This window comes from Anticarsia gemmatalis, chromosome 14 (assembly GCF_050436995.1).
Source record: "Anticarsia gemmatalis isolate Benzon Research Colony breed Stoneville strain chromosome 14, ilAntGemm2 primary, whole genome shotgun sequence".
Lineage (NCBI taxonomy): Eukaryota > Metazoa > Arthropoda > Insecta > Lepidoptera > Erebidae > Anticarsia > Anticarsia gemmatalis.
This window is the reverse complement of record NC_134758.1, coordinates 4775026-4789691: the sequence shown is the minus strand read 5'-3', so window position 1 is coordinate 4789691 and position 14666 is coordinate 4775026. Positions and strand designations below refer to the sequence as shown.

Genomic DNA, 14666 nt, shown 5'->3' with positions numbered 1-14666 from the left:
ATCAAAATTATACACAGGCAATCATTTGTGTAATTGGCGTAATTATGACTGTCTGAAACTTTAAGAAACAATCTTATGTAGACAGTTGAATACTTTTGCGGCACATTTATATTATACATTTTCGGCGAGATGCCTATGTATTAGTCTTCCTTGAACTATGGTTTTCTTTTTGAACTTCACGTTTAGTTCCATTAAAGTAAGGCATAGCGAACAACAAAAGTGTCTATTTTGAATATCTTAAAACATTAATATCTTAATTAATTATTTATAACGAGATAAATATATTTCTCACCGTTTAAAAAAAACAGTTTTGTGGCTGCAGTGTTGTTTTCTTCGACTACATTTTGCCACTGGTACACATAAATTAATTACGATGCTTAAAGCTGAACCTATTGCGGAACAGTAAAGTCCGAGCCAGGTAGCCATTACAATAGTATATATATGTATATAATTATTCTACGATAATTAGTATGTCAGCTTCGATAAGCAGTTATGATGTAATATATAACCTAGAACTTACCTTGTATATCTGTCTAGGCTTCCAATTTGACTAGAATAGAAATGGATTGCATGAAAATGGTAAAAATTACACATGAATTAAAACTTAGGCAGTGAGACTACATTTCTTTATCTTACATTCTATACAAATAGATTATATAATATATATTTTTGAGACTTCTATCATAATATAAAACTATATTTAAAAATAATATGCGAGAAAAAATATTATTCCATTATTTTACAAGCTTATATCATAAGGTACGGGTTTCCAACATTTTTTTACTTATTAGAAATACATACAAGTTGTGACTCAGTAAATGGAAATTTATTTAGGTATTTAGATACTAGGACCCTACAAATATACCACATAGTACTACTGCAGCGCTACAAGCGCATCTAAAAGCGATTTACTAGAAGGCATCTTTGGTATTGTTTAACATATCTGTATAATTTGTATCTCAATTATATTTGACTAACTTGCAAGCTTTACACATATAGATAAAGCTTGTAATAGCTTTATAATACTTATTATATGGTTACTTACATCGAAATTACTGTAATCAGATGATCCGGGCGGGCCCGGTGGTCCCGGTGGGCCCGGACTTCCTGCTCGGCCGTCAACACCAGCTTCTCCTTTTGGCCCCATCGGGCCCTCAGGACCTCTGGGACCAGAGTCTCCCCGGTCTCCTTTATCTCCCCGTGGACCTACAGGACCACGTTCTCCTGGCGAACCAGTTTGACCCTGCAATGTAAATCATATTAATTAAGTATCAAGAAATTAATTAGCGTTTTTATGATAGTTTGTAAAGTAGTATCAAAAATGACGATCGTACGGAGATATGACAATACTAATAAAATTCTACTATAATATATTCCTTTTATTTTCAGATGCAATGTTCATAATCACTTAATTATTCAGACACGAGTGGCAACCAGTTTTTACGTGAACAAATTTTCAAGGTATTTCATTCGTATGGTGAGCATACCTACAGATATGAAAATAGACATACAATTGCAAAAATCACAACTCAAACGACTCTAATGTGACTAAAAATTAACATTATAATAAAGCTAAATTTTAGTATTACCTACACCACGATTGTGCACGTTTATATTAATAAGTAAATTGTATGCTATGTTATTATGCATGTATAACTCCGATCTATTTAATTGTCTCTCTTATAAAAAAGACTTACAGGCAAGCCTGGAGCACCAGTTCTCCCATCAGCGCCGGTATTTCCCGGCGGTCCCGGTGGGCCCTTCAGTTCCGGTGCTGTTTGCAAAAGGGCTAGTATCGTACTAGAGTTGCAGCCGCATTGTCCAAGCGAAGCGTAGTTCTCTCCAAATATTTGCTGCTAAAGAAAAACATTTTGAAGAAAATATCATCATACATTTAGAGGAAATTAGCTAAATAATACAATTTCAACAATTTAAATAAATATTTCGTGAATGTTACGTGGCATCATTCAAAATTATATCACGAATATATTACTGATTAGTGTATTCAACACCAATTTATCCAGTTACCGAAACTCGATATTCATATATTTACACATATAATATGAAATACAAATAACTGAACTGTTTTCGTGCAAAATACCTAATATCGTCGAAATGGACATTAGCAGTACATTTTATCGATTACAATACAGCGCCCAAATGGGGTGGTCAGCCAACTGAGGCACACTGCCAAATTCAACGCTATAGGAATGTGGTCGCAATTGAATTAGTTCTATTACTGTATGTACGTTAACACATTTAATCGGGGCCGTATGCGGTAGATCCGTATTCAGCTAACGACGGAGGATAATCCGACCATAATGACTACGATTATTTTTATCGAGTGTCAACCCTGTTGCGAGTGTTTGTGTCCCACGTTGTCGGGTCCCGGCCGGTTTGCAAAGGATCCGGGCCTCATTAGGATTGTCAGACATTACCTCTCATTATGCAAAAGTCATTCGGCCGGAAACATTTTCACATAATAGAGGTATGGAGCGTACTACCGTGTAGTTTGCTCGGTTGATTTTATTTCGTTTATGTGCTTCTAGTTAATAGCTAAGTCCAGTCTTAGCAGCTAGTTTTTCTTTGTTTATTTGAAGATAATGTTTTGTATAAAACCGTAAAATAAGAAATAAGTGTTAGTAAGAAATAGACAAAGCAATCCAAAAAAGTATTTGATGACTGACCTTTACTGTACTCTTCTGTGAAGGTTCCAAAAAGGTGCATAAAGGAAATGAAAATATAGATTAGTGAATTTAGATAAACATGCATGAGAAAGGAAATAATACATACTGTCTTTAGAGTAAGAATTAAATACTTAACGAGGTTTAGTTGGTCTCTTTCATTATCATAGCAAAAGGTAACTTTCTTTATAATCAGAAATACGAATTACATCGCTGATTAGGTTAACGATCCCAAGCTAGCCAATATTCAGTTAAGAGTAGAGTATAAATAATTATAATTGTCGCTATAGAAGACGTATACTGATATAGGTAATTTATTTACAAAGAGTTATCACTCAAATAAGACTACAATAGAGAAATGAAGCAACTTGAACGACAGAAGACACTTGAATACTCAAATAAAATTTTCTCAGAAGAAATTAAAGAATAGAAGAAATAAGCGGCCTTACAGATTGGCGAATTCGATTAGCTAACTTCGTTACATTGACGATTGGACTCAAAACCTCTCGGAAAGCGAATCAATTGAATCGATATTGTCAAATCGAATGTAGGACGGGCGCCAAGAGCATAATAAACTTTGTTACGACTGTTACGGACAGAATGTCCCAATTTAGTCGCCAATATTGAATGTTTCACTATAGCTCTACTATTATAAGGAATATCTTACTTTATGGGCGCGTAGGGTATAATTGGTGAGGAAATAAAATATTGGTGATTATTTTTCGCAGAAAGTTGTTAAGAAATTTGAGCTTTTGTAAGTTTTACTTCTGGTTGTCTAGATAATATTGTTAGGAAATTATATTTTCTTACACGTTGTTGTATGCGAAAAGTGAGTTTGAATTTAAGCTATTGCCGTTAAAGATCATGATAATAATGAATCAAAAAAGAACGTTATGATGACTTATATTTTACCCAAATGATGCGATGGAGGTCTTCTTATAAATGAAAGCGTGCAATAAAAGATTTACTCCCGTTTCAGAAACAATATAATCCCAGTGACATTAGTCGATAAATAACAAGACTATGAATTACATAAACAGTATATTTTTACAATTAATCTGTCATAAAATAGGTTGAGTTACAATAATTTCAAATGACAAGAAAGATCAATGAAAAAGTCTGACATATTTATTTTTGTAAAGTACTTGAAATATTTTATTTTATTTTGCAAAACATTCATTATTTTTTGTAAATAACTACATTTTACGACGATATTTTCAGAAACGAAATAAAAGCGAAACTTTATTTCGTTGGATTAAAACATATACCTATTATTTGAAAAACCAGTTACACAAAATTCGCATTCATTTTATTCATTGCGTCTCAAGTGACCGGGGATAATGCAAAAAGTTGGTTTTCAATAGGCTATTCAAGCTCACGTTAGATACAACTACGCAATGTGACCACTGGGCTAAAAAGAGATAGTGCTATTATGTTTACGTGATACGGTGTAAGTGACAGGGGAACAATCTTTATATATATAATTCTTCTGTAAGTGAATGTCACTGAATTTCTCTTAAGCGACTGGACCAATTTTGATGAAATTTTTGTGTGTGTTCAAGGGGATCTGAGAATGGTTTAGATTATTAAAAAAAGTTTAAAATTTTCAAATTAAAGACGTGTAGACAGGTCAACGTCTGTCGGGTCCGCTAGTATCATATATTTTTTTCCATTTAGCAGTCCCGCTTCGGATATCGTAAACCTGTTTTCAATTGATTTATGAAACGTTTATCGGTATGCCCTAATCTGTATTGGAATCTCTCCTATTTGTGAGACAATTTGTTGATTACAAAAGTACTTATTGTGATGTTTTAACTGATAAAATGATGGAATTTTTGGGGTGGTTTTAATTTTCTAGTATAGTAAAGTAGAACAATAATTCTGTAGAAAATGGTTTAAGATAAGGGGCTAAAGCAAGAGAAAATATAGTTTACTTCATGGTTTTTACTTTAAGCAGGAATAATTTTTAAAAAAGAGCAAGGTTCCATGATTTAAACTATTAAAGTTTATAGTCACCAATTGCTGAACAATATTTACGATAGATATTAAATTCTAGCAGAGGCTTATAGCTTGCAACATTTTGTCTACGTGATTTCTTTTCCATACCTTTTACGTGAACACGGTCATAGGATAAAACGGTGTAACGAGCAAACTCGTTTTAGCTAAAAGTATTTAGTTTGGCATGTTTTCTCTCCTAACTTGTTCCGTAAACAAGGTATGCTTACACAGGGAGGCAGGTGATGTCCGCAGGCTAAATGAGAACTCTGTGGTCTAGACTTTGATATGGGCATGTTCACTCATAGGGCCGTAACAGACCCTTGTTTAGTACATGTAAACTCTTAATGAACCATTAGGCTGTCGTATTAGGTTTTTTGGGACGGGCAATTTGGTATATGTCATGTTTTTCGCTTTAGTGGAATGTTTTTTAATACAGGGTACAAATTGCTATGGACAATAGGTTATTGTCGTTGTTTGGGTAATGTGTTCGAATGAATGCATCATTATAATAACTAATATTAAGTATTACATAAAAATAATGTCACTTCACAACCTTGCGCATTTCACATTCATATTACAGATGAAAATACGATCAATCTTTTGGTCTACAACTACCTACATTACTTCTTTCTTTTCCATAATATAGTGTTCCATTAAAAACTAATTAGTAATTATCTCATTTTAAGTTCCAACAAGGTAATAAAGAGTTTACTTACATCGTCTCCTGAGCCTGATATTTCAGCTATAACGCCGGGATTCCCCGTCGCTCCCGGAGGTCCGGGAGGTCCCGGGGGACCAGGCGGACCTCTAATAGATTCTCCCGGAATACCCTGTATAAAAATAACTTTTTAAAATATTGGAAAAATATTAACAGAAAATACGCTCTATATTTTGCGTTCACGTAAATGCTACACTTTCATGCTTTTAATTAAAATTCTTCTTTCTTTAGTGACTACAAAGTTGAATTTTTTTTTTTATAGTTATAGTTTTATTCGACCATAGCATGTGCCTTCAAAGGTTTTCGTGTATGTATTTGTATCAAAATGTTAGAACATCTACTGAAATGTTGAATAATATCCGAGGAAGTGAATTGAAATTTATAGTATATTTAACAAATTCGTGGTATAATCGCATGATACTTTGTTACCACGTATATTGTTGCTTTTCGTAGAATAACTTGACCAATATTTCAGCCATGAAATGTTACACTTTCCATCATAAAATTAAATATGAAGATAGAATTTAAGATTAAAAAGTTATTAAGAAAAAGTTTGTGTATCAGTTAACCGATTTTTTAAAATGTGATGCACTACATTTTGAAAGTTCGGTTACTTTATTCACAAGCTTGTGTTTCGGTTTCTTCGGGAAATATTTTTCAAACCTTCGAAATATACTTCGCACATAATTGTCACTCAATTTTGAGGCTATAATAAAGTCCACTGAAGAGTATAATAATCCAAATATGACAGCACACCGTTAATGCAAAAAGGGATATTATTATCCCTGTTATTCTTAAGTTGTTATAAGTGGGAGTTATTTTTACGTTATACAACACACTTCAATTTCGTTTACCTGTTATAAAACAATATTTATGCACCGTTATTAATAATACTTCTTCCTTCCTACAACAATCTCTTCAAATTTATTTCTATGTCCAAAAACGTATATTGAATATTTCACATAGAGCGCAACAGTGTCAGGTCGAGTGCGTACACAGCGAGGGTCGTGTCGATCGACAAACACGATGTTAAGTGCGTCGTAATGGCTCTATATCATTCTGTTACTTACCGAGTGCTTTATACGTCATGTTGGGGTTCATAGGTATGACAAATAATTATGTGGAAGATTTTTCGGTAGGAAGGACATTTCCAAAGTGATAGTACATTTTGGACAAATATTTTGGTGTTAATTTGAATTGTATTATTGTTCTAGAGCATTATAATTTTGTTAAAATACTGTTAATTTGTTTTTGTTAGTTATTCTTCCTTGCTTTTGTTGCTTGCTTGTTCAGAAACTTTTTTAAGTGATGTTTTTTTATTGCGATCTTTTTTTGATATTATATGATAGGCAAAAAAATAAAATCTCAGTCATTAAAATATATGGCGTGTGCACATCCTGTCGAAACGTGTGATAAATATACATTAGCACACTAAATATCAAATTACTCTGTATCTAGTCATTTTTCTCACTATTGAGCCTAATTAATGTTTTACAGAAATCTGCATTGTTTTTTTTGGGGATGATGAGATTTTGCTTATTAGCTTTAAGTCATATTATAAAAATTAATATTTTTTGTTTTTCTTAGTACCTAACGAGGAAAATAATCAGATTACATACTCACAAAATCACATGTTTGCTGGCGGAAAACTTAGTAACTATTATTACATTATTTATTCATATACATCGTAAATTTAAGTCTATCGGAATGTCCACTGCACCCAAATATATTCCTACAACAGGAGGGTACAGCCATAAATTCAGACGAAACAATGCACGACCCCTTTTGTATGTAAACGGCCAGTTACGTGTTACCGATCACATATTTGTTTATAATAAATGGTTATATTGTGAGCTATTTGGAATTTTAATGGGACATTAACTTTCCGCCTCCTTTGTTTCACATTTGAAATATGTCAAGATAAAAAATCGTAAAACAAATAAAAAAAAATAACTTGATAAGGTCTGGAATTTTCTTTTGATTGTTCAAATAGGGAATTCTTTAGATTTAGTGAGGATAGTGGTATGATCAACATTTAATGTGTAGGAGTTAAAGAATCAATAAAAATAGTGTTTAAAATGTCTTGCCCTCGGTCCGCGCTCTCCTTTTTCGCCTTTTAGTCGCATCATATATCCTGAAATTAAAAATAAATTTATCTGTACAGTATAAAATTACATTCCCAATATGTTCCTCTAGAAAAGGGATAAAACATTGTCAAAATTAAATTGGAAGAAACAAATTGAAAATTAAGGAAAACAAAAATAACTATGAAAATCTTTAGCATGCAACAGACAAATCACAGACATTAAGGTCTATGATCTAAGCAGGATACACACTAAGGAGGTATTGCTTATATCTTTATACCTGTGCCGTCCAGTCCGGGGGGAGGTGGGGGAAAAGGTGGTATGGTGCCATAGCGCCCAGAACCTTCAGAGTCACCTTCCTCTTGATCCACCTGTATTCGTATAATACATCATTTAGATCAAAACTGCAGACATCCGAAACGCTCCCAGAGTTAACAAAACAGGCCTAAATATAGCGCAGGTTAAAAGCATTCCCGTTTCATATTATGCAAGTAACATCTTCTGTCACTTTATTATGCATGCATGCAAAGGTACTGTTAGTTGCTCGATATTCCTCAGAAATAACACTTTGTTACTTTGTTTTCCAATATTCTTGGTTTTAATCTCCAATATTTTATTGGAGAAAAATATATCAGAAAGGAAACTCATTTCCTTAAATTCCACAGCTTTCCCGAAAAATATTAAAAAAGGTTAATAAAATGTTTACCCACAACCGCTAATTTAAAAAATAATACACTAGAACGAGCGCCCAATTTTCCAAATCTCCTTTAAAATTCAAATTGATCAAAATTGGGTCAGCACTTTTTGAGGTTAGCGAAAGGTTTCGTTGGTACACAGCAGTACGGACACCTCTTAGTAATCTCATGATTACATAGGACGGCTGTGTTCAAATATTCACAATGTAACCCCGCAATTAGTGACGGGCGTAGAGAGCAAACACAAAGATTTGTCTTTGAATTAATGCAGTAGGATTTCGAAGGGTTAAACACGTTAGTAAATAGTGTATGAATAATATGCAGTTTGATTACGTGAAAGCCTGTGTTTTGGATTAAAGCTACGTTTTGCTTTATAAATAAGTGTTTTGGGATGAGTGGTTCATCAGGAGTATGAAGGAGGTATAGTGGTGTCAGAGGAACTAAGAATATCCATAATTATTACATAGTCGCATTTTACATTTAATTTTATAGTTTTTTAAATACTTCTTGCGCTAAGCAAACAAAAATAAAACTAACTTGAGATTCATGTAATTTTAAGAATAATTGTATTCGTGCATATCCATTCTATTTTGTTACTTTTATCGTATTATAATGTTAACTAAACATTCGTTCAACAATAGCACGAACGATTCTCCGTCTCCCAGCTACCTACTTCAAAATCGACACGTCTTGTTACAAATTACACATACTTCGAACAACTTGTCACTATTGTATACGAGTGTACGTAGTTACTTATTCTGCAAACACAAGAGTCGTTAGCGCACCATAGCGACACAAGTGTTTGCTGCGAACAAAGGCGACGAGGAAGTTTGCACTTATGAGCGAAACTGTACATAGACTCGTTTGATTACCGAATCAGAGTGGAAAGTCGCGTTAGCAAGGACCGACATAAAGGGGTGAATTAATTGACTGGAAATGATACACGCACTTTGTAGCGTTTGTGAAGGCAAATTTCATTCGGCTGGAATGAATATTGGAAGTAGATTGAAAATTCGTGTTGTTCCGCCAATAGCACTTTGTTTGCGATAGATTTGGTGAACTGGGAATACCGTTTTGAAATATTCATAGGAACTTATTTCAGGGCTATGAAGAAATTTCCATTCTAATCTGTGAACCAAAAATTCGGTACATTGAATATTTCAATTTATAACATTCAAAGCCAAACTTTCGAAACGAACGTTTAGAATGAAGGTTGCCTGCAATAAAAGTCTACTCAAAAACTGTTTAATCGTGGATAAAATATTTTCTTCTTTTATATCCGATACGGAAGTGATAGTAAGTATAAATCTTGCACAGAACGCATCTCCGTCACGGCTTATCTGAAGTTGATATCTAATGCAGAATGTAAACACGACATGATACCGTTCCACTTGACAATCTGACATCGATACCTACAATGCAGCTGCGGATTTAGCAGCAGCGAATAGCGATCCACTATTTACTTATGACTTCAAATATGAATGTATTTATAAAGATATTCGAAATTAAATTAGAACGTCTAGTAATTCCTCTAAGGACAAGAATGAATAGTAGTTAGTAAGGAATGGAAATCGTACGCGTGCGAGACCGCGTACGAGCACTTTGTAAATACCGCGCAACAGCAAAACGCGCAAAATCGAAATATCGACTCTAAGGCTGGTCGGCAGGCACGATATTTCATTTTTGCGAGTTTCGAAATAGTAACTTAAATCACTAACATAATACATGACGTAAGGACTGGTTACGAAAAAATACTACTACAATTTAATACATTTAATGTGTGAATTGTAGAGTAACCGTAAAAGCCTGTTTTGGTATAAATGATAATTGTACTCTTTTCAAAATAAATAACGACATTTATTTTCTGAATGAATTTCATTTTAAAACAAGCCGAGTAAAAGTTTAAATATTTGAGCTCAATGTTTCCTAGAATTGTTAAAATTTTCGAGCCAGATAAAGGATCATAAATCATATTTTTAAACGTCCAAAATTGCCAGCCATATAAATTATCTCCACGATGTCAGCAGTGAATGAACATTCAGTTTGACAGATTAAAATAACAAAAATGAAATCAAAATTATAAAAAACTTGAAATACGTCTCAAGAGAGGCTTTTTTGTACATTTATGTGATCACGAACAACATTTAGTTTCATCGCGTAAGTTATTGTGCGAATGAATAATTGAATGAGATTTGAAAACTTTTTTATACGGTTGTGAAAGAAATAAATTACATGAAATGTTTTTGATATGTCCAACAGAATTTTATGTCGGTGATAAAAATCTAGTTGGTTATAAAACATATTTTTTATGTCTCTTGAAACTTAAATTATTATAACTTGGATTTTTTATTCTATAAATGGGTGTTATTTATCTTGTTATTTTTTTTCTGAGTAATATCAATTGCAAATAAAAAAAAAATATTTAAAATACTATCTGCTTGCGGCTTTGCCCCCGTGAATTTTACCTCCTTCCAGAGAAAATTTCCAAATGTCCTCTCTTAGTGCTCTACACTTCCTAAGGAATATTCATACCAGATTTTAACTTTCGACACACAATAATTTTGATTGATTGCATTATGTATCTGTCATGACCAGAAACAATGCAAATTAAAGAAACGTGATTATTAATGATCACCTTTTACTTAATAGGTACCTACCTACCTATAACACAGGAAAACAAAATCGCACTTTTTTTTTGTTGCATGAAGTTTTTCTACTGTTGTGTACTTATTTGGGTGTGCTGATTACGAATCTACCCTCAGATTTTTTGCAGCAGCTCTAGTTAGTGAGATTCAGGTACCGTCTTAAATTGACCTAAGTAGTCGACAATTTCTATCAACAGCGGTGAAACTAATATTTTGTACCAAAGTGTTTCATTATGTCTACCTCAAGAAGAACGTGTTTGAACAGTCCTGATTATTTTTGTGTGATATGTGGAGAATATATGTTCAAAAAATTCCGTCTTAACGTGTCGGACTTCGTGAAAAAGCATATTTAGACTACTTCGGGTTTCCATTGCCGTCAAATACCAAGCCCTGGATACCTAGTTTGGTGTGTAAAAATTGTGTTGAGTCTTTGCGATTATAAGCAAACAAAAAAAGACCCTTTTCTAAGTACAAAGCGCCCATGATATGGCGTGAACATCATGATGACTGTTATTTCTGTGTAACGAAAATCATAGGAATAAACAGTAAAAATTGCTCGAAGTGGATATATCCCGAATTAAAATCTGCAATAAGACCAATTTTGAATACTAGTGACACAGTAGCACCACAGCAGCCCAGTATGTCTTCAGAAAATTCAGCAGAGTGCAGCCAACCAACCCATAACGACGAAGATTCTGGCGACAGTGATTTTGTTTGCTCCGATGATCCCCGACCACTAAATCTAAATGATTTAAATGACTTGATGTCTCTGATCAAGTCAATCTTGGACTATATATGACAGATATCGAGAAATGTGCATGGGAAGAATTTGTTTGGGTAGTAAGAATTTTTTTGGGAAATAGAAAGTACGATGGCTACATTGAGCATGTTGAACAGTTACTGAAACTCTACCAGCGGCTTGGATGCAACATGAGTATCAAGCTTCACTACCTTCACAGCCATCTTGACCGTTTCCCCAAAAATCTCGGAGACCTAAGCGAAGAACAAGGGGAGCGCTTCCACCAGGATATTCGCACCATGGAAGAGAGATATCAGGGATAGTGGAACGTAAATATGATGTCAGACTATTGTTGTAGCATCCTAAGTAGTACTCCTAAAACACCTCACGCAAGAAAATAATATAAAAGAAAATTTGAATTAATAAAAATTGCAAATATCCCTTTAACTATGTGTATTTTTTGTGAAAATCCTGTCATTTCATACAAAAAAAACTAGAGCTGCTACATAAAAACGGCAATTATTTTTGAATTTAGCGTAAAAAAACTATTCAGATTCATGTTAAAAACCTCATGCAACAAATATGCTGTTTTCCTGTGTAATCATAGGCTTTCTTAAAATTGGGCTTGAAGATAATGTCCCCACAGGAACAAATATAAGACATCCGTTGTATATACAAAGAAGCAGCTTATCTTCTGTCTAATGTTTATCGCTATCTTCATAACTCAGTCCTCGGTCCGCGTGATTGCAATCCGATGTTCCGCTACCGAGTTTGTTTACGATATGACTGTTTGTGCTTTCCAGTGTCAACGTACAACCGAGGTTAGAAATCATCCGGTCGGGATCACGGCGAGTGAGATATACAAGCATGAGTTAGGAGGTTACCGACTGTCAATGTTTGCAATGACAGATTTGTTTTGTGTGGAAATCATACAGCGAAAACGATTTCTATTTTTATTTTAGAGGAATTTTTACTTTCTCTACAAATAATGTAATGTAAATTTATTGATTGATTTGTGATTTCTGCATCATAAAATTAGTTTGGTATGTAATAGACCGATAGACTTTAAAACGTACATGCACTTTATAAAATATAGGTACTAGCGTATATTCAAATGCTAAGAGTGTTGAAATATTCACTTGAGAGTTGAGAGTTGAGTTGAGATACAACGCTTTATAATTAGTTATGAGACTATGGTTGTAATTTTTATTTAGGTTTTATTAATTTCAACTTGTTATAATTTAATTAAAGCAAATATTGATGAGGAATTTTTCAGAGGAATAGGTTTGAAAAAGCTCATTATATAATAGCACTTTAATTCACTAACTTCAAAGTATTTAGACGATTATTGATAACGCCTCTATAAATATTTTTCTTTAAACCCCGATTTTAATTTGCACGAAGTATCACCAAAAGCGTTAAGGGTCCATAAAATAAATCCTCCGACGTCTATTTGTGCCCATTCTCTTAAGTAAACAACTTTAATTTTCTAGACAATTTTGCGGGCAATTTGGTTTATTGCACTGTACGTACCTAGATATTAAGCAGTGGTTTCGAGATGACCTTGACAACCACACATAACCGTCTCTTTCTTACTTTCTCTGGATTTAAGGAGAGGAGTGAGACAGGGAATGGATTCAGTGCTCCTTCTATAATTGCTGCATAGTACAAGTCTAGATAGTAAGTGCTAGCTTTATCTTCAGTCTCGCAATAAAGATTATCTTTGTTAACGATGTCGATGACTCGAAGATACTATTGTAGTGTACCCTCTAGTTTTGCTATAAGGACTCTTGCTTTGAATCCTGTTCTTATTATTTGAACAACTTCCTACTCTGATAAGAATTATTTTAATGAACATCTTACCTTTCGATTTACTTAAAATTATTGTTTATTATTTACTTTAAATTATTGTTTGTTTGTTACTGTACTTATTTCTGTGCGAGAGTTATTTGTGTTGTATCAACTAATTATGGTTTCATCCGACTTTAAAAAAAGGAGTAGGTTATCAATTCGTCGAAATCTTTGTTCTATATCTAAGTTAGAATTGTTAGGTCATGTTAGGTCTTAAAACATTCACAAAAGCCGTGTTTGTTTTTGTACTGCAGTTTTGACACAATTGTTAGTATTGTCTACAACTAATAATTGTGAGTTTGTTTGGACGCCACAATCAACCCTTAAGTTCCAAAACACACTGCTTTTGACAACAATTGAATGAGATGCTTATCGTCAAATGATTTTCGTTATTCAAATGCATAAAAGTCTAGACATTTTTTTAATTCAATGCATACGATTGTCTCATCATTTTTTATTGATTTTGATTGTCGTGATTGATGTGTTAAGTGCTTTCCAATTGAAGTTTTTTTGAAGCTTATTAAGAGTGATAAAATTATTTGACCTTGCTGATCAATTTCTAATAATACATTAAAAAGTTTATTTTAAAAAGATTTTATATTTGAAAACCCATTTGTATGCGAATTACTAATGATTATGACTAAATTTGACACAAAGTAAAGCTAGAATTCATTTCTCCTGTCTATACAATATACAATTGTATACTTCTTTGTCTTCGTATTTTTGCTGCAAAACGCACGTGTGTTTTGGCCCTTATATCATTAGTAGGTGAGAAGCAAACACAAACTATAAATCGGTAGAGTAATCACCAAATAATTGTCTATATCTATTTCGTCTCCATCGCCGGATTCCTGTTGAAACGATTAAATTCATACATTGCTGTAGATATAAGTGCTGATTATACTGATAATTCTTTATCTATTACATATTTTCGTCTAAAACTACTGTTTTTAAAACATAATAATGAATATCTATTTAAACACAGTGATAAATTTGATTGTGAATATACAAAACAGTTAGACCCAAAATAATTGCGATTGCAAACAACGATTTTTCAATGTAACTACAAAACATCAAAACGTAGAGTTATTCAATAACTAGTACACGGAAGAAACAAAATGAAACATAAAACAACTTACCTCAAAGGTGTTGACACACTGTACTTCAGCCTGCGTCGGTGATCCATACAACTTGAGTTCTTGGAACGCACCCTGTACCACAATAACCGTTATAAATCTTACAACCACTGAAT

The 14666-nt window shown here is 33.3% G+C and overlaps 1 protein-coding gene across 4 annotated transcripts in view; it reads right to left on the bottom strand.

The window, feature by feature from the left end:
• Positions 1-14666, bottom strand: part of LOC142978212 (uncharacterized) — a 177456-nt gene that overhangs the window by 18119 nt on the left and 144671 nt on the right. Inside the window, exons 5-13 of one of the 4 annotated variants that reach the window (XM_076122550.1) lie at positions 14554-14625; positions 14224-14265; positions 7765-7855; positions 7488-7534; positions 5399-5512; positions 2688-2702; positions 1698-1853; positions 1046-1243; positions 521-550 (exon numbers count right to left, since the gene is read on the bottom strand). In XM_076122550.1, the coding sequence (XP_075978665.1) occupies positions 521-550; positions 1046-1243; positions 1698-1853; positions 2688-2702; positions 5399-5512; positions 7488-7534; positions 7765-7855; positions 14224-14265; positions 14554-14625 (765 nt within the window). Of the gene's footprint in view, positions 1-520; positions 551-1045; positions 1244-1697; positions 1857-2687; positions 2703-5398; positions 5513-7487; positions 7535-7764; positions 7856-14223; positions 14266-14553; positions 14626-14666 lie in introns of all 4 variants that reach the window. The other 3 variants (XM_076122551.1, XM_076122552.1, XM_076122553.1) reach the window with 3 other exon arrangements.